Source organism: Dermacentor albipictus, chromosome 2 (genome assembly GCF_038994185.2).
Source record: "Dermacentor albipictus isolate Rhodes 1998 colony chromosome 2, USDA_Dalb.pri_finalv2, whole genome shotgun sequence".
In the NCBI taxonomy this organism is placed as follows: Eukaryota; Metazoa; Arthropoda; class Arachnida; order Ixodida; family Ixodidae; genus Dermacentor; species Dermacentor albipictus.
The window spans coordinates 128,325,767-128,351,406 of NC_091822.1; the positions used below are offsets into that span (position 1 = coordinate 128,325,767).

Consider the following 25,640-nt stretch of genomic DNA (forward strand, 5'->3'; position numbering starts at 1 on the left):
CGTTACCAGCGCAATATAGACGGCACGTAGACGTGGCAAACGCTGGTGATTCAGCGTTTGTGGTGCGTGGGTCCCCTCTTTTTGCCCGGTTTCTATCGCGCTGGTATCAAGAATCAACAAACTTGCAAGCAGCTAGCCCGCTTTACAGCCAAAGTCATATGTAGGGGGTCGAGGGAGGCATACCCACAGGACACGATACTAACCTGTGTACTTGTTTATCGTTTCCGGTGACCCGTTTTCGCCGGCTAACGAATGTAAAACTTTATGGTTCGGCACAAAAACGCGCCTGCATATATCACCCCATTCTCGACTGTTGTGGCTGATTCTGTTGTCTCTGTTGTCGGTCGAACCTTGAGTAACCAGATGTGCGACGCGAATAACGTGGTACATTCCAGAAGGCACGCGAGTACCAGTGTTTACGCTGGAATCTTCGACAAGTCATATGTAAATAACTGACGCGCTTGACCCACGCAGGTGAGATATTCGACGATCGAACCGTAGTGCTCGTTGCTATCGCTGTGCTTTGACTGTCACTCCCTTTTATAGGGGCACAACTCCGCCCAAAAAGAATTTAGTTTCATGGTTCATAGTTTTTGCTACTGTGTTCTCCGCTGTCGCTAGAACGTGACAATGCAGATTTTCGGGTGGTCGCCGCAGTGTATGCAGGGAGGGTTATCTTTTGTGAGAGCTAGGAAAATGTGCATGCTGGCTGGGGTGAGGAAGGTGTCCGTCTGTGCCTGGCGGATAATGGTGCCTTGTTGACGTGTGAATTGCGGTTGTAGGACAGGGAATTCACGATGGAAAGTCCTGTATGACTCGAGGGAAACGACAAAACTGTGGCGCTCGACTGGGTTTGCATCCGGTAATGACGGGAGCCGGGTGAAAAACTGCCCGGCGTGCAGGATTTCATTGTCGTTTCGTGGTGCCCCCTGGCGATCTGGCATCCGGACGATTTCTACGACTGAATGTAGGTCGCCTCGGGGGTATCCTACGCAGGCAAGCGGCCATAGAGTCGGCGAATATGACCGGGACGAAGGAAGTGAAAGCTGTACTAAATTCAGCCCGACACACGCAACGCACAGCATGCCGCATGATCTGCTGGCCTGTTTGTACTTACACACATACTTTGCTGTTTTGTCACCGAATTGTTTTTATCTTTAGCACAACACCACTCAAAAGTTATTTCATGATGCTACGCTCAACAAAAGATAGGTAATTTGGCAACCAAACACAGCTCAAATGAATCGTGGTCAAATTTTTGTGGCAATTACGCCTTTATTTATAGTTCTTTCTGCCCCTGTAGTCATCGTAGAGTCTCATCGTAGAGTCGGCGGGCAGCAGATTGTTGCCATGAATATAAAACCAGCACTTTTATTGCACTTACCTATATTTACCTTAATAACATCGAGCCTATATGCACAAATCGTTCACACGCATGCTCCTGCAAATTGTAGGAACAACCGCCGGCTTGTGAGTGAAACTACACATATTGCGGGCAAAGGCTGCCGGCTAATGACGATGTGATCATGCGAATGAAAAGCTTAGTGACGTAGACCCTCAATACGATATACTTACGCTAATCGTGAAGTTTCGTTCTGCACGCGAGCGGAACAACTCATCAGCAGTTATTACTATTATTTCATACCGAAACACACAGGTGCAGTCCACCGAGAGGGAAATAGGGAAGAAGCAGGCTGTCAACTGCCACCAAGAAGGGCACAAAGCCTGCCTATTCATTAAAAAGGAGGTCATAGAAAAGGAAGTTGAAGATATGGAGAAGGGAAGTAAATAAGAAAACAAGACATCAAGATGTTAATTGTTGGTGAAAAAGATTTCTTTTTTCTGATGACCCTTCTGCATCGGCGGAAGCGACTTTATTCGTTTTTTGCGGTTTAATTATAGAGGCTGGAGCCTTCTAACCTCTATAGATTAATGGCTCATTTCCGTGCACGTCTAGCGAATTTCTCGAGACCATTTCCGTCGAATAGATGGTTATATTATTGCTCGTTCTGTTACAGCGGAAAGTACATTTGTGTAGTTCTGTGCCATTGAAATCGACGTGTGTACGTGACTGTCGGTGACATTCAGCAAGGGCGACAATTCTTTTTCTCTGGCCCACTCGGGAAAGGACTGCAGGCCGAAGACGTAGACTCCGAGGGCGTGGATCATGGCGGTCTCTACCAGGGAGCACAACATGTTCATCATAAGCCCTGGCTTCGCCTGCGATTAGAATAGATACGTGAAAAAACACACACACAAGAAAAGAACAGGAACGACTGACGAACAAACAACTCCTATTGTACAGAGAAGCATTTACTGCAAGTATTTCTAAGTAGCGCAAGCTGAGCGTCACGTTGACGTTTTCACTCTGACAGCTTCCGTCGCGGTGATTACATGCGGACGGAGGACGTTCTTTTGTTTTCTCTCTGTGCTCCTTTTCTGCCTGTTCACGGTACGCACTGTGCACATATGTGCACAGCGCCGGTTGCGCCATCTGCAGACTTCCCAGCAAAGTACACTCGGGAAAGGTGCGGCGCATCTCGCTGTGCTAAGTCCATTGAGTACACCGACAGCGGCGAAGCTCTATTGCGCTCGTTTTATTCTTATTAACAATTTAAGAGACATAAGTTCTCCATGCAATGAAAGCCTAGCAGGAACGTTTGCTTGCTGGCCAAAGAAAGAAACAGCAGTTAAAAGTGGAACCACAGAAAACGAAACACATGAACGCTGGCATCGTTCCTTGATGTGCTGTTCCTAAGAGTGGTTTGTCTTTTCACGCAAGTATTCACGGACAGGCTGAAACGGGCATTCTACCACTGCTGCAAAAAACAAGTAAGATGGGAAGCAATTGCCAGCGCGCGTGCATTCCCGTGTCGCCTATACGAGTTCTTGATTCCTCTATTGTACGCTGCGACTCCAAGCAATAAGCTGCGTATTATTTGGTTCACCCGAAAAAGGTTTAATTCTCAAACAACTGAAACGCTACCGTGGCCCACGAAGTGAGCTGTCCAGTCCGCCCGAGCAGTTCCGATCTCACTATAGAGAACAGACGCTAAGACGACAGCTTATTTTATAAAAAGGACTGTTGCGCACGTTTATCATCCTTATACGAGTTCTCTGAAGTATCACCTATATAAACTTAATTCTTCTTTAATACTGGATATGGGCCATCACGAAGTTCCCACTTGTTATGCAACCTTGTTATCCTGCCTCTGGATCGGTGTGGCATTCACAAAAGCTTACTCGTTCTGTATTGGAAAGCCTGACTGTTGCAGGACCGAAGAAACTACTGAACACGTCATGTGAATTCTTTCCCATTGTAGCATCCAGCACCGCTGTCTCCGAACAGCATCAACTGCACCAACCCAACTGCAGAGGTAAAGGAACAGTACTGTTGTCTACGCAGTAGGACCAACTAAATCCTCAACGCTGTGGGCGTGGGTTTTCAACTTCTTGTGTGTGGGCGTTCTGCTTTCCCTACGCTAGCACGAGAATGCGATACAAATATTGCGTAGCAAAAGTGCCATGCCACTATAATCTGGACCCAAGTGTCCCGAGAAAGGCTTTCAGAAAACGTGATTCCGCAGGACTCGCCCGCGCACCGTGCAAGAGAACTAAATACCTGATTGAAAGGGAAATTTTTACGGATACGTCCCCCGCCGCTGCCTATAATTGCGCAAGGAGAATATTAAATAACTGGAGCTAATCGCGGGGTCCCAGGTGTATCTCAATCTTGCCAGTTGCAGCGTACACTCAACGGGACGCTGGAAACGATCACGGTGAGAGAACCAAAATTAAGACTGCAATGAACCTTTCAAAGGGCAACCATGCAGTAACTTTTAAATGTGTGCTGGAGATATTAGAGAAATTAGTGGCAGCTGGTGAAGTCACAAATCAAACGCGCACTAATCGGGGAGTGGAGCTGATGTCACGGAGAGGCTAAAATAAGAGGGTGAGCTGACGTCACTTCTCCCTCGGCCACTCAATGCGTTGCGTTGGCGGCTGCTAGCGTTTCCAGAATGAAGAAAACTTATTTGCTACCAGCGCAAATCTTCCGGATTCTGGAGTGTCTGAAAACGACACTCCATGAAATATCTGTAGAAACTACCTCAGCTGATTTCGGTACCTGCAATGACGCCAACTTTGACATACTTATTTGAGAAGTAGAGGTTGTTCCAGATGGAACTTATCGAGCGCCTTATAATATGGTGGATATACTCATTGTTTTCCAGCAAATGGAGCCAAAACTCACAGAAGCCACAGAGGCGCTATGAATTGCGATATTTTCAGCGCTGTTAATAGTAACATTGCGGGACCTTGTTTTACCGAAGCAATTTTGTTTCCTTGGACAGAATTGGCTTGCGCAGGTGTGTTCTTATATATGACACTTTTCTAAGCATAGGAAGTTCACTCTTCGCCAAACGCCATTACAGGTCTATGTTTTCCGTCCCATTGGGCTAGTTGTTTCGTAGCCATTTAACAGTCTTGTAGGTGATTACATTCTTTTTTCTATGCTGCACTTGAGTGTTTGGTTCCTTATCAAAAGACCAGATCTACGGCTTTTGCACAGAAGCTTAAAGAAGAAAAATAAAGGAGGGCATTCGGGGGGACTTGCAGATTCTATTGCGGGAAGTAACACATCTGTATCTCGTATATTTATTTTTGAAATTTCTCGTACCCTTCTTCAGCCTAGAAAACGTTCGCTCATCAAATTAGAATTAAGCATTGTACAGTTGGAGCTTTAGACACGCGGCAAACACGAGCTCCCTTTGTCCTTAGGGTGGGTACTATATTCAAAACAGAGATGACCCCGTTTCAGTGCATCTACCCCTGTCTCGGCAATATTGAGAGGAAAAATTCACCATGTCGGGTATGCGCAGATTGCCAAGGTCGTAGACGATGGCGTTGGGCGGAGTGGCCGCCGGCAGCATGAAGGAGAACGAGCAGCCGATGGTCACCGGGATGGCGAAGTACAGCGGGTGAACGCCCCGGGCGACTGCCTGCGCGGAGCGCAAGTCCGTCGCTCAAGTGTACGTGTGCTCGGGCGCTAGGCGACCCTTATCCCTGCATCTGCCGCAAAGATGGGCAACAGGGAATAATGTCATATTAACCAACGGTCAATATGGCAAAACATGAGCCATTAAGTAGAGACGTAGGCACACACGTGGCTGGTTTCGTTTTCTTCTGCGCTTATTTGCTTTTGGTAGTTCTCTCACGTCTATATTTTTTTCCTTTAGGCAGTCGGCCACGTCATGCTGAATACGGCCACTTGCGCTGATTACCGAATCTGCGCAAAATTAGGGCCGGCGACTCTTTGATAGGCAGACAGGGTGCGCCTAGCGCTGTTGGCTCCCGATGCCGAGGGCTCGTTCGCGTGGCGGCCTTTGAGCGTTCACAGTTAAGGTATTCATGGCAAGCACTCTGTATGAACCTTCAAGAAGCGCTACTATATTTATTGATGGTTTATATGTCCTTGGGGCGTCGGAATCGCGGTTAATGCCGTTCACACTTTTTCTCTTTTTTTCACACTGTCATAAAAAATTGAATAAATGAATGCAACGTCTGTTTATCAAAATACAACCGCCAGCTCGTTCAGCTTTCCCGATACCTGTGCAACAGAAACCGACGTTGATGAAACTCCCTCACGCCATCATCGTGTCGACAAGAAACCTACAGCAACAGATTTAGCGGGCCATCGGGTGGAGAGTTTGAAAGCAAACGACCCCTTCTACCCCAGTCCACCTCTATACCAACGCAGTACGAGTGATAAAAGTTACTATTAAGAAAAATAAGAAACAACTAGAGGTGATGTAGGCGAAGCAAAAAAAAAGAAAGAACAAATAGTCGGAGTCGTAATGCACTTTTCCTCATTGTGCACGTGACCTTCTTCTTGCAAAGGATGGGTATTGCTTTGTTCACCTATCAGCTATGTGTCATCGCATGCCATTTCCCTATTTCACTCGACATGCATGGAATGTCAAATGCACATGTAAATATGATCACTCGCGCACGGTACCGGCGATGGCTGACGAGATGGTCCTGTTGCTGGGAATCATAGGAGGGCAGATTTCACTGGCGAGGAAAGAGGCCCCCCGGAGAATTATTTGTATAAAGTGCAAATATCTCGGCAAATAGGCCCCACTAACAGAAAAAGACAAAAAAATTAGACAAGTCCTGAGCTTGTTGCCAGGACAACCTTAACAATCAATACAAGATATTCAAATTGCTCTGACTTCGTCATTACCACGAGAATATTTCATGGCAAGCGAAGGCCGAAAGCTTCTCTTAACCATCTCCATTTACCGCTGCCTGGCATTGGCGGTAGGGGCCGCCGCACCGTGTGATTGACAGGGGAGCGATCAAGACAAGGTAGGGAGGTTAACCAAACGAGGTTTCGCCTCTCTGCATTGTATGGGAAAGGATGAGGTTGAAGAGGCAAGAGAATAGATTGTTCACTCCCACGACTGGTGATACTGTGTCTCTCTAAGTGGTTAGTTGATTATCTTAATTAATAGTAATGTGGTCAATAACGCAGGTGACCTTACTATGAACAGGAAACCAACTCGTTCTGCTTGCTACATTTCTGCACATGCCGCGAAAAATTACAAAGCATCATAAGTAGAGCCGCAGAAGCGGCCACCGTAGGTCAATCTATGTACATGTATAGAAACTGCTTCGATGCCACTTGTAGCACTGCTCGGGTTACGGCTTAAACCATATCACCCCTGACCTTCGTCGAATCTGACAAAGGGCCAATGGTATAGGTGTTCTTTCGCTGCTTCTCACCGTTCTGCAGACGACAGGGAGGAGGATGGAACTGACAGCCGCGTTGCTCGTCACCTCAGTCAGCATGGAGGCCGCAAAGCAGAGCAAGAGCACAGTGAGCACTTCGGGGAGCACCTCGAGACCCTTGAGACGCTCGACGAGAAGCGACGAGAGCCCGGATTGCTGCACACAAAAGAGAGCGGGAAAGCGGCGCCATCCGAGTGTGTACACTATAATGAAGCACACCGAGAGCCAAACAAGACGCGCTGAACGGGAAAAGCCACCCTACACGCTACAGTACACTATCAAAACTTCCCAGGCCGCGGGGCGCACAAGCACGTTGATTTCCGCACGGGTGGCGGACTTCCTGAAGTTAAGTTTGACACTAGAAAGTTGTGAATTGCGAGAAACAACGTCCCATTTCCCTGTTCTGAACTATGGATCTTTCAGAATCGAATACTACGGTTCCGCAGCAGGACAAGAAGTCAACGTGTTCACGCACACAATGACCTGAAAACTTGTCTCCAGGACTGTAAGTTACGACACGTGACATCGCGTTGAGGCGTCGCCGCTCGCTAAACCTGCTGGATGCAGAATTCTGTTTGGCTAATCAAAAATCATCATGCCCGAGCCTGACCTATGAAGCCTTCCTCACAAGAAACTCTCGGACGTGTTGGCATATGTAGTTTTCGGCTAAGGTCCCGTCTGTGTAAGCTTGCGGAAAGCAGTTTCAAGCTTTCTCGCTCCAAGGCTACATATCATTTGTATTAATATCGTATAAACAGCTATCGATCGCATATTTTTGCAACAAGTATTTTGTCTTTACTTAGTTCTACTCCCGTATATTGCATCCTTCCTTGCTGCATCTTCGTTCCAGAATTCCATGTTCATTTTTTTTTTTGCTGTGGGGCTTGAGAGTAAAAAAAAATAAATAAAATGGTCGAACAAAAATATTACTGCGCTCAAAGTTTTCTGTGTCCTTGCTTTAGCGCACTCATTCAGCTCGCAATTCTTTTGTCATTATACATATATGTTTTTTTTTTTACTCTCTTATGGGACACGTTCTGAAGTCACTATACTACGCGCTTACCCACTCCGAACGCGTGTGTTCTACGTCTATACGCACCATGCAGGCTTCACCGGCAGCCATTCCACCACCGATGAGAATCATGACGCCCCACTGGGCCCGGTCGCTGGCCTCACGCCACGTTATTATGGGTCCGCTCTTCCACGGCTGCCTCGGATCCCGCGGTATGCAGAACAGCAAAAGCGTCACCAGCATGGCCGGTGCGGAAGCCTTGATGGCGCTGCGTGCGCGAGATGCCGAACAAGTTTCGGCGCCAAAGAGCAGGAAATGACGTAAGCATTCACGTTCCCCTTAAGCATATCAAGAATCCCTGTCGCGCAAGTACTGCACGGCGACAACGTCATGGGTCAAAAGTGTCGTGCATTTCGGTGACGACATAAGATGTGTCGCAATTCATGTTTGGCAGTTTGGAAAAGTTCCTTGAGAAACACGAAACTAAACTGCTCCGTTTGTCCTATATGTTTCCTTTCGTATTTCTCCCGCTACGTTAGCCAGCACAGATTTAGAAGGGATTTTAAAGTTGCAGATTCTCGTTGCAAGGAATGCGGGTCTCAGTTGTCTAACATGACAGAACACAGCTTCTTTACACAAATTTGTATGCTAATACAAGCCTATAATACAATTTTCTTCTTATATAATTTGAGACAGCTTCAGCGACACCTTGAAGATCAACTGTGTGTTTCTTGTGAAGTGGATAAATATATTACTTACGATTCAAATATGGGGGAATACGCCTTGCGCCTAATTTAGTAAGAAAAAGAAATATTGAAAATTGGTCACAAGCCTAATTAGGACAGCGCCTACACGCCTGCAAGTCATATTTTTTTCTCAGTTACATCTGGTTGCCCTGTTATAGAAAACGATGGCCCAGTAATACCTCTATTTTTATGCCTTTCTTGCTCTTAGGGCAACGCCTATGCTCGCTTGATGATTTGATTTCCAAGCCTATAGGTATTTGTACCGCACAATAATTGGAAATTAAGACAGCTCTGTGCACGACTACGCTTAAGCCGAGAACTCTGCATATGCTTGATTTGTATTTCAACACGGCGATATGAAGATTTAGTTGAGCTAGAACAATCAGTTACAAATTTATTGGAAATAAATTGGAAATCGGAAATACAACGTCGGTCAGTCGATTTTCCCTATTGCTTCAGTATCGAAAAAAATATATATACGCTCCAGGTGAAATTCCTTAGCGCAAGTAAAAGGTAAGGTGAGGATGACCTAATTTGTTTCTTGTAGCATGTAAGCTTTCCCGGTGATGTCGTCAGAACAAAGGTAAGTCGTTAATGCTGCTTTGTTAGTCGACAAGAATGCGGTCTTAGGCATGTGTCCGTTCACGCCCGCATTACTTCAATGTCAGGAAGAAAAAATAAATTGATTAGTAAGGGTCCGTGACCTAGAGAGAGAGAGAGAAGTTTAATAATACGAACGAGTGACCTAGGCTGCGCTTCGAAGGAGGAGGTACGAAGACGTGAAGCACGTCAGGCTGTAGCTGTCTCGTGAGGAAAGCTTCATTCATTGGAGACTGATAATCAATAAAAGAGTGGGCGGAAGTAATCATCATCTTTATAATTTAGTTCGGACGTACTCTCTTCTAAGTACTATAAATGCATACGGTGTCCGAATGCAAAATCTTATATAAAAATTGCGTAGTAGTTTGTCCAGATTCTTCGGACATATATATTTTCCAGGTTGAACATACATTTCGTCTTTTCTCAACTGCTTTATTCAAGAGTTAGCTGCAGGTTCAACGACAAAAGTACGAAAGGAGACATATTGTCTACTCGCGAAGATACCAAAGAGCGCGATCTTACTTTCCGAACGGCAAAAGATCCACCCATCCTGGAAGCAGCAGTGGCTCCATAGTGACCCACAGCAGGATCATCACAACCATCAGGAACATGACGCATATCTCCGGAAAGCTAAAAGCAAAAAAAAAATAACAAAGAAGAAACGACAACAACGTCCGCGTCATTGAAGTCACAAAAGCGCGGGTTCATGATAATATTTACTATGCTCAATTATTCCTTCAAGGTTTCAACGTTATAATAACCAATAGAACACAAGGGAGAGGTGCTGGTGTAGCTTTGCATTAAGGCACTGATTGACGTTCTCTTTACTAAATGTTTCATCTGAAATATAGTTGGTTTGGTGCAAAGGTTATTTTGACTTGATGACTTTTGTTGGTGGTGTTTTTTACCGCCCCCCTAGCTTGACTGCGGAATCTTTAGTCTCCTTAAAGGGAAGCTGAAAGGTTTTCCAGAAAAATTGAGTGAACATGTGTACATAATGGTTTTCAACCCTACGAATTCGAATATCGTATCGAAATTGAGCGAAAGAAAGCGCAAATATATTTTATTTCGACGAAAAGTGCAGCAGCGGACACGCCCAGCTCGCGCGTCTCGTTTCCGCCTGTGATTGGTTGGGCGACCCGTGACGTCAACTTTAGCGACCGACCGCTGCCGCTCCACATGAAGCGCGGTGCCAGGTAGTTTGGTGCCGTAATGGAAAATTAAGAGGTAATAGAAAATTTAGAGAGACTGCGTTTTTTTGAAGAGTTCGGCGTTGCTCCCTACATGTACGAGCCGATTGCAAAGAGCCGGCCTCTCGAAGAAGCAAACGATGCTGGTGCGAGCAGTGCTTTCGACGAGAACGAAAGCGAAGTCTTGGGATCTCCTCGTGTTGGAAATGCTCTTTGGTGAGTATGTTTTTTGCAAAGCGATCTAGTGATCTCGCCGATCTTTCGCCGATCTAGTGAGCTCGTTTCCGGTCAAACAACTGCAGTGTTGTGTTCCTGCATGCCTCCTCGTGGAACGTAAGCGGGGATGCGATCGTCGGCATTTGTGCGCTGTCCAAAGCTGTCGGCAACCTACAAAGACGGTTCAAACGCGTGAAAAGCTTCCCGGTTCATGCAGTACGTGTAGTGACCTTCATCTGTGCGCCATCCGCACACTACTCGTAACCGAAGTCGTAAAGGCGGCGAATTCCGTCGGCTACGTGAGACGGTCGGTTTCTCGCTGTGCGCGAGAGACGGGGGGAGCGTAGCGTCCTGGCGTGCGCCGGCTTTCCAGCACATGCAAACTCTACATTTGCACTGCGTTATGGTAGCTGCGTGCAGGCTGTTTTGCAACACACGTGCAAATAGAAAATTCGCGGCGCTTTGCGACGAAACCTGCGTCGAGGACGGGAAATAAACATGCACCTTCCGTTCAGCGTGCTAACATGAAGGAGCTCGCAGTAAATCAAAATCTAGGTTTGGGCGAGTTCGTGTATTCATAAGGCCTTCCAACACGAGTTATCATCAGTCAGTCCGCACTCGTGCCGTCTTTGTTTTCGTTGCTCCGATCTTTTCGTGCTGCGTTTAGAAAGCCTGCTAGTGGAAATTCTGGTGATAATCGTCGTCACGGAAGTGGTTGGAGCACAGCAGTGTTGTTCTTGAGGGCTTGAAATTCTTTCGCTTTACAGCAGCCTCCCACTTCCTTAAAAGCTTCTTGTCTTGTGGGAAGCAATGGAAGACAACATCGTCGCGGCCGCCGGTGTTCGTGCAACCGTAGGCTGCACAGAAAGACGGCATGATCGGCCCACCACATCAGTTGATGCTGCGCACGTTGACCACCACTCTACATACACACAGACGCACAAACAAAGAAATGCAGGGTCGATCGAAGCAGATTACGACGGCACGCACGCAGAAACAAGCACGGTCAGGCACGGTCGCGCAGGCGGCGAAGGAGCAAAACACTAAAGTTGACGTCACAACACCGCGGTTTCCGGTCTCCGCTCGCATCGTCAGCGTCAGCAGCAGCGCGCGGCATTCGACGGGGGGCGGAGCTACAGCGCAATTTCAACCGACGATTACGTCGCTCCTATTTGAAAAAAAACCCCCAAATTTGACCTACATGGTTTATAAGGTTCCCGCATCCGTATATGAGCGTCTTATTGAATTCGACAGACTCTTCAGCTTCCCTTTAAATGGGCTCGTCCAAGAAATTGGGTCACATGCCCCAAATCTAATATGTACGAGCAACGTTAACACTTCCGATATAGACTTGACCATATCGATAAACAATGGCTGACCATGATTGGCATCCGGTTTAAAGGAAATAGTCACACCGCGACACGTATGACGATTTACGATCTGATATTTTTCAGCCATCGGTTCAGCGATTATGGCTACGAATGTACTGTTGTTGTTGACATATCTGATCATAAGGTGGGGCCGTATAACGTATAACTACTCCAATATGTTTTTATTCCAATCTCCTTACGTCAAATTTGCGCAACCGCCGACGCAAGCATCGGGCGGTCACCCGCAAGGTTGTCTGAACAAACCAATCAAATGCTCCCCTCGTTCATAGGAGGTCACTTTTGTTTGCTTGAAAAACGAGTAACATTGCCTGCACTGAGCGGCTTGTCTTAACTAATTGGCTCACAAGAGGCGAGGAGTATGCCCAAGTGGAGAGGGATTCGATGGGGCCGAGCCACCGCACTGAATATCAATAACCGGATGAAGAGGGTGCCGACGTCTGCGATTGGTGCGCTTTCTCTTAGCTTGCGGTGGCTCGTCGACAATCGCAGCGGCATGCAACGGAACCTTAAGAATTCCTCTAAAAAGGATCCTCAGCAAAGAACAGTTCGCTGGGTGAGGTGTAAACGTGCTTTAAGTGCTGTAAGTGCTCGAAAACATTACACAGCCACGCAAAAAGCTTTATTGTACGCAAATAAACCCATAATCTCCGGCAGATGCGAGTAGCCAGTGCCTGAGCGATCGGCAGCAGCCATCTTTTATTCCTTTCGGAACGGGGCAGCCTGAGGCTCTTCAGATGAAAATTCAGTTTTGTTCGGCCTATTAATGCATCTTTAACGCGCGCGCGTCACTTTGACGCGGTAAATTTTTGTGATTTTGTGACGTCGCGTGAGAGGCAGGTGAAGTGGGTGCAGCCGGAAAACTTTTGACCAATAGCCGAGGGCTAATGTCAAAAAATCAGAAATAACTATTGTTTGTTTTGTTCAATCAATTATGTGTAGTCAGTGTGTACAAGCCATATCAGACGGGGAGCTATCGCGGTTTTCGTGACGCCGCGTGACAGACAGGTGAAGTGGGGGTGGTCCAAAATCTTTTTGACCAATCGCGGTGGGCTTATTGCAGAATTGGAATAGAAAAGTTTGGAATAGTTTGACGTGATAGCGCCCGTGGTTTTGCACCCATTTCTTGTCCTATTCCAAAAGCCCAATATGTTTAGTCTACTTTTCACGATCTAAACCATGCTGATGGTGTTAGTATAATCGATCCACTTAGCGCTTCTTTTGAGTTTGAAGTGTTTAGTCTTTGCGATCACACCACGCCTTAAGCGAATTTTTCCTTCATCTTGTTAAAATGTCCATTATGCGTTCAGTCCCGTTACAAACAACAAAGTCGTAGTTTCACCTAACAGACGAAGCATCGATTGCGATGGCAAATTAGTAGACAGCTGCATGAAGTAAGAATATTATCTTTATCGGCCGCATAAATTTGTAAACATTCGCTTACTAACTAAATTAACAAACACGGTGTCACGCGCGCACAGGTAAACATGAACGCGTCTCACTCGATGACTGCGGAAACTTGCTGTCAGAATGCAGAAGTGAGGAAGCGCGGCAGTAGCAGCGAGCGAATTGACCTTCGTGCCACCTCTCGCTTCAACGCGAACTAAGCATCGGATGCACAGCGCATGCAAAGCTACCAGCACTCAGCGCGCTTTGTCCACGTCCCAGATCGCTTTCAAAATGAGCCGCCCACGCAGCCGTGCCGCACGCAGCAGTCGCCGGAGTAGAACGCCACACCCCCGGCCCTCCTCTCGTCCCGGCGCCTCGCGCGTGACGCAAGACGGCGCGATTCCTCTCCGCTTTCCTCCCTTGGGCGCGCGAGATTGAGCCGCAGTCTTCGAATGATCCTCGCAAGTTTAACTCGCACAAACAGCAACGGCGCACGGCGACGACGTTGTGGTGCTTGGACTTATACGAAACATCACGGCGATGGCGACGGCGACGGTGGAAATGTGCCTGGAGTGTCCGCATAATTGATATCACAATAAAAAAGATACGTAGCTGCACTGGATTACTCGGGAAGCTCTAGCTCTGTCGCGCCGACTTGGCTGCTTGCGGCGTGCGAATTGTGTTGGTGATACTGTTCGTACTGCTCAGTTTCTTGCTCTTAAGGAGCAACTTCGAAGTAAAAGCAATGCATCACGTGATTTTTATTTCGAAGAAACAACTTCCTGGTTTGCTAAAAAATAGTTCTCGAAAGTGCTTGAATACTCTTCTGCGTGAAGAATCTACGAATTGTTCATTTGTAGTAAATGACACAGTTAAACACGATACTCCCGTTATCTTTATATCATTTATTACTAACTTGAATTTGGTTTCTACCCATGATAGCTTAGTAATTACTTCTTTCAGAGGTGCCTTATCAGTGTTTGTAACATTTTGCTACTCTATCTGTCAGCCCTCTTGTTGATTCTGGCTTTTCTTTTAACTGAACGGTCACAAATTTCTAATAATGATATTGTTGTCTCTAACGAGACTGTGATAAATTTAATTTGATATCTAGATTACAAAAGAAAGGTTGTCCCGACGATATAGACGAGCCATTCCTCACTAGATATCAATTATTACCTGGGAGTTATTTAAATGTTATTTTCCACAAATTTCTTTCAATGTCTGTCGTCCCTTTATCTTGGAAAACTGTGAAATTTCTTCCGCTTTACAAGTCCGAGAACAAAGAGCCCTTATTCAATTATAAATCCATTTCTTTTACATCTCATTCATGTAAACTATACTAGAACACACAATATACAAACATATCAGTGAGTTTCTGGAAACAAATAACATTTTATCGGATGCTCAACATAGCTTTCCGCTTGGTTTCAGCACCAATGCCCAACTTAGTGAATTCACTTACGATATCATCCAGGTTCTAGATGTATATGACCAAATTGATGCAATAGTTATAGATTTATGGAAAGCATTCGACATTGTTACACACTCTAAACAGTTGAAAAAAAAAAGAGCTCTCTGTTATCCTCGACAACTATGCATTAATTAATTGAAACGCTTATTTTCTTTCTCGCCATTTTCAATGCGTACTTTTCAAATATTCGCAATCCTCCATTTCCAGCGTAGCATCTGTCATTCCTGAAAACTCAAAAATAAGTACGCTACTCTTTTCAATTTAAATAAATAATTTACCACAAAAACTTACTGGTAAAATCTGCGTATACGCTGATGATTCTGTTCTCTACCACACTAATAAACTCCTTATGATCACTTCGTCCTCAACAATTCATTGCCATCATTTCGCTCATGGTCTCACACTTGGCAGACGTAAAATAACCTCCGAAAAACTGTTTCCATATCATTTACTAAACACTCTTTGCCATCGTTTTTCACCTATTCGTGTAATGGTCCTCTACTGGAAAATGTGTCGCAGTATATTTACATTGGTATTATATATTCTAAGGATTTGTCTTGGTCTCATGTCCTTGAACAGATGGGCAACCGCACGCTTAGAAAATTCGCATACCTGCAATGTACTCTACGTTCGGCTCCTCTTAACACAAGACTCCTCGCTTACAGAACACTGGTTCGTTAAGTACTCGAGTATGGCGCGGTCTTATGGAACCCATAAAAAAAAATCTGATAGTGCCGAAATTTTATCTGTCCAGAACAAAGCTGCACGCTTCATTTATCATCGTTACGACGTGTGTATTTCGCATACACACGTGTGTTGCCATCTTCGAAATCTCCAGCTTTCCACTTTTCCTTCCGGTCATCAAATGGAATCATTGAAGTTCTTCCACGCTCTCATTATCTCTCCACGATTTCCTCTACTCAGCAGCTACATCACGCGTGCAAGACGTGCATGTATTGTGTGTGCTGTAACTATGGATGAACTATACTGTTTTTGTTTATATTTAAACGATCTGTACCTAAGTGGGCCAAGCTCGTTGTATCGCCTGGCAATCTCTTCCCGGACTTTCTCCTGTGCCATGCAGTGGCTTGAACTACGCCTAAAACAGAGGAGAAAAATTTCACAGACAGTGCCGATTAGATAAAGTGCACATGCCCAGAAGTTAAACAGTTACTCCAACATTGCGGTCCTTTTCCATCGGGGACATCTCGTAACCAAGAACTCGTAAACTTTCATATTGTCCCAGAAGTCTTGATTTGCTCACTAATTAATAAATATAAACACTCAACTTAATCTAGGAGAAGCAGATGCTTATTCTGCAATTATTGATGACGTGCATAGACATTTCTAATGTAAAACTGTGCGATGCCAAGAGATGGCGAAATACGCATGGTGCAGCGCGACGTATACCGCGTGCTGGGTGCACCAATTTTTGCGGCATTTATAAACACCGCTTATTAAGTTTGCATCATTTTCACAATAAATGTGCGGAAAAGATACAAATATATAAATTGAAAGCGCTACTTATCATGTGTAGCGTGACACGTTCTGAACGTGCCAAGTTGCGGCATTGCTCCTTTTCGCAGAAATAATTTTTCTTGCGGGCAATATTTTGACGATGGCTAACGCAACAGCGTTTTCGCTACCATAGCGTTGCTGGAACGATACCGTTCGGATCTGAAGCGAATGTATCAATACATTGAAATTGTACGCAAGCAGATGCTGCGGCACCAATTCGTTATCTTACATTGTTCGGATGGAAGAAAGCAGGAGGTAGGCCCAGGCGACGAGGACGCAAAGAATCATCGTCGGTATGTTGTACAGCATCCAGGACGCGAAAGAAACTTCGGTGGAACTCGGGAACATTCTACGCAGAAAGAGTAACAGTTCACAAACACAAGTTTCACTGAAGCTCTATACATTATATAAAGACAGAGAGAAAGAGAGACTTCGAGCTTGGCCACAAAGCATAAAGCGCTCAACGTTCACGGCAATGAATGACAACTGTAAAATAGTTTAGAAGAGGCACTTGGCCAATGGCATCAAGGTATTACACATAAAAAGGCTCGTGAAGATGAACTCTGATTTCACACAACTTAGGAAGCAAGATAACACACCAATAAAAAGGATCATGTTTCGTGTCCGCCTACTGATAAAACCCTTTGGGTAAATGAGATATTTTTGCCCGTTTTAGTACGCTTGAGTGCTCGTTAATCAGCACCGGACGCCCCAGTTTTCTTGCAATCCGTACCGTTGATGCTATCAAATAGTGACATGTGCTATATCGCTTTTTTTGAAGTCATCCGAGCTCATAACCCCTGCAAGCACAGCACAAAGTGCCTAAAGCCAAGGATATCGCACGTAGCAGCTAACAAACGACAGCAACAAATACTTAATAAAGCCATAGCGTGTCTTTGTCACAAGTTCTCGTTGCCTTTGAAAATACTCACTCGTCGATAAGGTCCTTCAGGACCAAATTAGGCCCAGTGCCGATCGGTGACCCCGTGCTGCCGATGTTGGCGGCGTACGCCACTGATAGCAGCATCGTCGTCAGCAGCGCCTTCTGGCGTGTCAGCTGAGAACTGCAGCGGAAAATGCAGTGAAGGTAGGCACGAAACTAAAGTAAAACTTCGTTGCGGTAAAAATTCGTTCCACAATTTGATCTAGATAGCTTTTCCGCGAGCGACTTGGTCACCGAGAAAGCATGCACCTTTCCCTTATTGCGCTATGGCATTCGTGAAGGCTCACGGAGAATATGCCGGATTACACAGGTTCCTTTCCATCAAACAAAGAATGTAAAATCTTATACCAGTCTGGCTTTCTTATTGGTTGTTCTTGCTGATCACACTTTTATAACACAAAAGAACAATGCGAATGTCTAAAGTAATACGAATGCTGGGGAGTTTGAGTTGGTGAAGTTGTCTTGAGCTTCGTGTCAAACAATCCTAATGTTGCTGAACCCGTCAATTACGCTGAGTTCGTGCCCGCCAATGTAGGAATAACTAAAAAATCACTAGATTGGCGCAGAAAGCGCCATATGTTACCACACTTACCAATAATAAATAGACGAATTTCGCATTCTACTCTTTTGCCCGATGGTTCCCCAGAAACAACAGTGTTCCTTATTTACACATCTTTAAACTTGGTCTTTTAATACGTAACATGCTCCAAAAAGATTCGGTAGCTTTTCAATTTGATGTCTTTATAGACACCTTTAGCAACAAAGAAGCCAAACTATCAAAGCTACACAAAACAGCTCCGCGGCTCTCCACATCTATAAAAACGTGAAAGAGAACTTTCCATTTATATCTATGGCTGGCAACACCTGGCGCTCATAAGCAGAGACCTGATATTAAATGAAAAAAAAAAGTTAATTTTAGTACGGAACAATGATTGAATGAACTTCGTATTGTCATAGAGGAGTGATTGTGAAGAGGCCATAATGCTTGATGCAAGAGTGAATGTAGCGTACAATTCATCATCATGCGAACGTTTTTCTCAGAAACGAAAACGACATTCGAGTTACAACGATAGTGAGAGTCACGTCCCCCCCGCCCCACCTTGTAGGATCTGAATGTACGGTTGAAATTCGTCCACCGTGTATACAGCCATCACCGCATTATTCTTGTAAACAAAAGTTTTGGCAAGCGCTTCATGCACCCAGCGATAGCATGAGAACAGCGACAATACGGCAAAATTGTCAAACGCTAAGAATATGAAACAGAAATTTCAAATTAATTAAATTCTGTTTTTTTTTTATCGGGTCGAGGCCCCAACGTGATTACGAAGCACGCGAATATGACCGCCTGCAGTTTTATGCCACGCACAAGATGCACGGCACAGAAACATTTTTCTTTTTTTTTTTCGTTCAGCGCCCGTCGGAATGCGGGATCGAACCATCGACCACGCACTCGGCAGGGCAATGCCATATCCACTGACCTGCAATGGCCGGTAACAAAAGGCAAAGACAACGCACGTATGGCCAATATTCGTATCAGTGGCTTACTCATCCTCTGAAAAAAAAAAAACCGGAGGTTGGCACGGAACGTATGCTACACACAGAGGAGCACGGCTCCTTCTGCCACAATTTGGTGAGCTGTGGCGAATTTTTTACTCCATTTCTCTAAGGTAAATGAATGGCAAAGTTTGCGCATGAGCTTCTCGGTGTGAATCATTATTCTGGGTAACGGCCAGGTGAAATTAGCCGCGATGGTTTTATGTCTAGTTTACTACAGGACGTGATGACATCCTACTAACCTTGAAAGCTTGCGCTGAGGCACCGGAGCACTGTCCTTGGCCTTGTTAAGGCATTCAGACGCATTACCTGTAGCAGCCAAGCAAGAACATTACTCGTTTTAGCAACTAGCGCGAAGTTATGCATTTAAGGGAAGCCCTAGAGGCAACTCCTTACTGTGGCTTCCAGGATAATCTTCTTTACCGCACCGCTTTCGCGATAACGAATTGTGTAGGAGTGCTTTCCTCCTTACTTGTAAAGCACTTGTAAGGATATGAAATATCGTGCTTGTGTCGATCGAAGCAGCATGCTACAAGTACTTGTAAGGCCTCAACCCATGCGTGGCATCTGAACCTATGCCGATTCTGTCCAATAGTATGCTACAAACACACCAGACAGACATGAGGTTTTTTTATTTGCATTAAGAGAAATTCTGAGTCAACTGACAACCGGAAGGGGCCGCGGGTACACTGTCAAGCATCCGAGATCAAGGTTAAACTGCTTCAATTATGGGAATTATCAAAGCTAACAACATGGTCACTTTTTTTTTTTGCTTAGCCGCACAATAGTTCTCTTGCTGGTAAGCAGCTATATTCTTAGGCCTAATTTTTTTCTAGTTTCAAGGAGAAGTAAATCTGTAGCTGTGTCCTTAAGCCTGTGGCAAGAATATTTTTGCTTGCTAATGTCAAGTACGATTGTTGACGGCAGCTCCATGAGCAGTTGTATCTTAGCTATCAGTTTACAGAATCAACAGCTTTTTTCAATCAATCAAACGTTATTATGAATACAAGAGCAGGGACACATAGGAGAATATGCAGAAGCAGATGACGAGATTAGAAACCACAGATATAAGAGCAAAGTAAGTATTGCAGCGGACAAATAATCAACGCTAAACGCAAGCATTTAGCAGTTAGAAAAACATCGTCACTTTTAGCGGTGAGCGCGAAAATTGCATAACGTTCACGATTAGTTCACGGAATCATTCCAGCATGATACCCGCATGTGTTGGGCTCAAATCTCCTGAGGCCCCATTAAGTAAACTCATTTCTACAACTTGGCGATTTGTTAGAAACCCCTGCAACCTATTCTTCTTGAATAACATTTCATTTTCTCTATTTCTGTCAGTGAGATTCAACAGCTAGCGTCAAAATTACAGCCCCTGTTACCTTTTTATGCTGCTAGATGTAATGTCCCAAGATATTTTGCCCAAGGATGCACCGGTCACCAAATTCTCACTTCCGTTTGACTTCGCGAACCTTTATTGCGATAGCAACTATATGGACACTGCAAGCGCATTTCTGCCGTCGGCGTCGCCGTCGCTGTGAGGTTCTGTATGAAGTCCTGTATATAAAGTCGTGTATAAAGTTCTGTATAAAGTAATCTCCCTTGACACTACGCTGTAAGTGTCAAGTGAAAGCGTGCGAGTAAAAGCCTGCGAGGGGAGACGACGATCGCTGCTCAATCTCGCTCACGCGAAAGGAACGGAAGCGGAGAGGAAACGTGGCGCGCCAGGAACCCAACGTTGCGTGGCACCGGGTGGAGGAAGGAGAGGGGGGTGCGGCGTTCTACTCCGGCTGCAACGGCGCACGTGGCGGTTGAGCGCGGTCGCGTGGCCCTATCTTCAGTGAGGTCTGCGTTGAGGGCACAGCCTAGGTGCGTTGGCGGCTCGTTGCTTTGTGCTTGCTCTCTGTTCTCGGCGCCCGCTTCTCGTCGAAGCGATAGACAGCACGAATATCATCACTTCGCTGGCTGCCTCCCCCGCGTTTCCTCACGCCATCGTTTTGTTATCGAGCGTGATGTGTTCACGTGTCCTGCGCATGCTGACCCCAATGCTTGTTAATTTTGTTGGCAAGTGAATGCTTCCAAGTTGATACGGCCAATAAAAGTACTATCCTTACTTCGCATGGCTGTCTACTAATTTGCTCTCGCAATCCATGCTTCGCCTTTTGGGCGAAACTGCGACTTTTTTATTGGGCACAAAGCCAATCCTTTCTTTATTCAGACCTTTGAACTGAATGAGGACAACAGGAGAAGTTTAACACTTAAAGTCTTTTTTTTTTCTTTGTGACGCATGCTTCACCGACATTCGGAACCACGCCCTACGGTGTTGCACTGCTGAATACGAATCCGCGGGTTTGAGCCAAGCCACGGCGGCCGCATTCCGACGGGGGTGGAATGGAATGAATCCACAGACGTTAAATAACGCGCTGTGAATTGATGTTAATTTATGTACTGCTGACACTTATGTCATAGTGCTTTGTGCTTGCTTTTGTTTTTGCCTGTAATGTTCAAATACCGTTTCATTTGTGTCAATGTTGTTATTGCGAATGCTTTACACATGCTGTATGACACACTGCGATACTGTTGCCAAGTCATTGTAGGGTGCGTCGACCTCTGTCAAGCCTTTCTTCTGGCTTTTTGTCGATGCACCCAACATCCTCATGACGATGTTGAATAAAGAAAGAATAAAAAGCTCGTGTACCGAGCGTCCCTAGGTTCACATTGAAGAACCCTGGATGGTCAAAATTAATCTTGAGTCGCTCACTACCGCGTACCTCATAATCATATTGGCGTTTCGGCACGTAAAACTCCAGAATCTTTTCTGATCTCTTATCCACGTGATTAACGGTCACGCAGGGTTTGGTACTCGGGGCCCGCCACTTGGAAAGTGTACTGCTACATTCAAAAACGGTACTTGAGGGCTGCTGAAATCCGCTCAAGCCGACCTTGGAAGTTCGCAATCATATTCTCAACTACAGCATTTTATACATGCCGCTGTTTTCAGCTATGAAACAGCATAGTGGGCCATTTCAAGAAAAAAGAAAAAAGTGGCGAAGCTAGAAGCAGGAAGCCGGGCAGCAGCGTGAAGGGCGTGCGATGGGGAGGCACACGCCTCGCAACGACGAATACGGTGCAAGTTCGCGAACGACGTGTTGCCAGTTCTTCTTCGTAACTTTATATAACGGCTTCGGCGAGTTTACATATTTTCGGTTTTTCACCGCAGCTTGCACGCTCCCTCTTCAGCGAAAGTGTTGCAAAACCAAGGTTTAAGCGTCCGCTTGTGGTCTTACATCACTTTCAACAGGCAAAATAACAATCGCTTCCACAGAAAATGCTGATGCCTGAGATGCTATCTCTGGCAGGAAATATTATGTTCCGCAAATGCCTTCATGAAAATCGGACAGGCAGGTTCTGTGATTGTGAAATATTATAAAACGTATACAATAAGAACTAAGGCTTGGCTCTCACAAAGCCTGCTGCCTTAATTGCGTGAGACAAAAGAAGAAAGCCCTCCCTCCGACCCTCGGAAAAACACATGACCCAATGCTGCCGCTTACACATTACGCCGATTAAATGAACATACTCTATATCTTTGTGTATAACAACTACTATTTTAGAAAACCCCGTAGAACTCAACTTCTAAACGTTGCTATGCAGATGCGACTTTCTTAACGGTATTGTTTATAGGGATGAAAAATTATAGTACTCGTACCTTCCTCGTCGTCTTCCACAGAGGAGGAAGCGGTGTGCACGAGGTCAACGACCGCAATGACGATTGGCGCCATAATTGAAGTTGACGCTGTATTTGGTATCCACACGGAGAGTGCCATGGTCACCAGCATAAATCCCAGCAGTAGCCTGAAGTAGTGGGAAATTAAATATGCAAATGAACATTTCTTGCCGCTGTTAGCGCCGATGTCCCACTGCACGACAACAGTACGGCTCACATTCAAGACGTTTGGACGCAGGCAGTCCCAACAGGAACGAGTGACAAACAGCAAATAAGAACGAAAAGTGTTGCGAATGATTATCACCTTTATTGTTAATATATCTTAAGGCCCCCGCAAGACGAAGGCCTTTCCAAGCGACCTTTATAAACCCTGTCAAGTCAGCCAAACCTACCTGGTTCCACGTTATTGGTATTGTTTGCAATTTTATGTTAATTTATTTGTTTGTAGAGTGTGTGTGGTATGATTCTTTCACTTTCAGTAATTGTGAAAGCTTCCGTTTTCTCTGTTTTTTTTCTCGATATTGCTGTTCTCTCGTTTAGCTTATTTTTATTGTGGGTGTGTCCGGCTACCATTGTATAATAGTGCACTTTTCAGTAGCCAGACTTTTCATACTGCTGCAACAACAACAACAACAACAATTTTATTCCTTCCAATTTCTTAATCATATCATGGCACCTAGCCTTTGGCAGCCTTCTCTTGCATTTCCCTTGCATTAGCACCCATTGTAGGACTCTAACATACCACCAGTTTCTGATCTACGTGGCGTTGCTTTTCTACCTTTTAATATCAACTAGAATATTCGGACCCGCCGTGGTTGCTCAGTGGCTATGGTGTTGGGCTGCTGAACACGAGGTCGCGGGATGGAATCTCGGCTACGGCGGCGGCATATCGATGGGGGCGAAAACTCCCTTGTGCTTAGATTTAGGTGCACGTTAAAGAACCGCAGGTGGTCGAAATTTCCGGAGTCCTCCACTACGGCGTGCCTCATAATCAGAAAGTGGTTTTGGCACGTAAAACCCCACAATTTAATTTTTTTTAACTAGAATATTAATACAGTATGCTGCCGTCTTTCTATACCCAACGTTACACATATAACTGACAGTTCTATTTCTGGTTGCGCAGTTCTTATGGCGTCTTCGAAAGTTCGGCACCGTACTAACCGGCCAGAATCTAGTTCCGTCATACTGATTTGAACGCGAGTACGTAGGTCCAGTTCTGAACATCTCGTCTGAGTTTACAACAGCGTAATTTTTTGTTCTCGGAAACATGTCCGTGGGTCTGTCGTTTCCTGATTTCAGGATCGACGTTCTCAGGGACCGATAGGTGGTGATGGCGTTATTGTTTGCTAAGCTTACTTTCGCAATGACGTCGCTCGCGTACAGCGCTGTCAAACAAAAGTAAAATCCTAACATGAGGTAGGTAGGTACGAAGGCAGGCCGGCGTCTGTGATCGACACAAGGTGCGGCCAGGAGCGTCCGCCCAAGACAGTTTTGGCACGACTTCAAGCGTGCGCAAGTCGTCCACAGTTCTACGAATTTGTGCTTACGTCACGACCAGCCATAAGTGGTCCTTGGAACGGAATCGCTTACGCAGATGAAACAGGCTTTTGTTCTGGAAACCTTCACGCAATCTTGCAGCATTGCCCAGGAGCTAGGACACTTGTCTGTAACTCTAGAGACGCGCGTCTCGGATTGCGCTGACGACGCTCGCCATACCACGTGGTGCGAAGGCGGCTTTATATGACAATGTGCGGCCACGCTTACGAAATGTAATGTCGCCTCCCGCCTTCCTGGTTGCCTATGGTGATTTGACAGCTGCTTTGACCGTCAGGGGCTTGTCCAAGGAAAGCGTCTTGACATCCCTACATTATTAGCGAAATCGAAGGTAGTCTTTCCAAATCACTTGTGCGATTCCGACGTTGGCAATCATGTATGTGCGAAGAATGTCAATAAATATTCCCAACGAGCAAAAGCAAAAAGAAAAGAAAATTACCGCGCTGAACTGTTTCAAATGTTTTTGTGCAATCCTTTCCGACCAACTATCGACATGGAAAATAACTGCGGAAGAAACGAGGTGAAAAAAACGTCTTTGGAAGTAAGCAAACTGAAAACGTGTTCCCGCGTTTCTTTTTATCTATTAAAAAGTAGCATTCTCACGTGATATGCTTGATAAAGGTGAGCAGGGTGCGAGCCTTGTGATGAGGTTCTTGTGCTCAGTGGCACAGATATTACGGTGAGGTTGATAACTTGTGCTATTTTTATATGAAAGGGAGTTAGTTTACCACTGCATGAGGAAACATATCGTGCGCAACATCTTCCACGCTTTTTACATCACAGCCGCAGTTAATGTTCATTAGCTCTGTCAATGGTTCAGAATGTATCGAGGGCATTCCAGGAGTACGAGTCCGCGCAAGTCTTTCGCGAATGCTTAATGACTTTGTTCCCACCTTTACTTGTGCCCGAAGCTGCGGCCTTTTTTTTTCCTTCTTCGTTTCTTTTTCTTTGATGCCGCGATATCACCTTCCCGCATCGTAGGGTAGAAAATCTGACGCCTCTGCTTAACCTCCCTGCCTCTCCTTGCTTCTATCGTTCTCTTTGAGGTCTGGGATCAGTTGTTCCATGTGGGAAGCTTTCAACTGCATTTTAATACAAGACGCCAGTAAATGACCAAAATGCAATGTGGACGCTCCAGACACAGGAATATATACAACACTGCGATTATGTTTCTTGAACATGGCAATTTTACGGTGCCTCACGGCGTTTTCATCTAGTTGGTTCAGTCCCGCAGGAACTTTTTTCTTCCCCTACTCAGAAAACGGTTAACTGTAATCATGGCAGTGTATGTTATACGGTAAGGAAACGTTGTACTCACCTCAGATTACTTGTTCCTATTCCGAGTAACGATTTCAGCGCTATTCTCTTGTGTAGGTTGCTCGTCTCTACAGCCCCAGCCATGATGAGAGAGCACAGCATGACCATGCCAATTTCCTGCATGCGCGCGCAATCGCGTAGTAATAAAATGAGTGCGAGTTGTTCATGTCCTGCTCATTTTCCTGGTGGATCACCAGCCTCGTCACTCAAAACTCGT

At 45.5% G+C, this 25,640-nt stretch overlaps 1 protein-coding gene across 4 annotated transcripts in view; it reads right to left on the reverse strand.

The window, feature by feature from the left end:
* Positions 1–1,244: 1,244 nt before the first annotated feature.
* LOC135897394 (Na(+)/citrate cotransporter-like) overlaps positions 1,245–25,640 on the reverse strand; it is a 34,352-nt gene continuing 9,956 nt past the window's right edge. For 3 of the 4 annotated variants that reach the window (XM_065426004.2, XM_065426007.2, XM_065426006.2), the window contains exons 4-14: positions 25,425–25,540; positions 22,535–22,680; positions 19,065–19,131; positions 17,258–17,389; positions 16,555–16,674; positions 15,826–15,906; positions 9,673–9,780; positions 7,892–8,072; positions 6,787–6,948; positions 4,863–5,000; positions 1,245–2,220 (exon numbers count right to left, since the gene is read on the reverse strand). In XM_065426004.2, coding sequence (XP_065282076.2) covers positions 1,993–2,220; positions 4,863–5,000; positions 6,787–6,948; positions 7,892–8,072; positions 9,673–9,780; positions 15,826–15,906; positions 16,555–16,674; positions 17,258–17,389; positions 19,065–19,131; positions 22,535–22,680; positions 25,425–25,540 — 1,479 coding nt within the window. In that variant the 3' untranslated portion in view covers positions 1,245–1,992. The remainder of the gene's footprint in view (positions 2,221–4,862; positions 5,001–6,786; positions 6,949–7,891; positions 8,073–9,672; positions 9,781–15,825; positions 15,907–16,554; positions 16,675–17,257; positions 17,390–19,064; positions 19,132–22,534; positions 22,681–25,424; positions 25,541–25,640) is intronic. The other variant, XM_065426005.2, reaches the window with a different exon arrangement.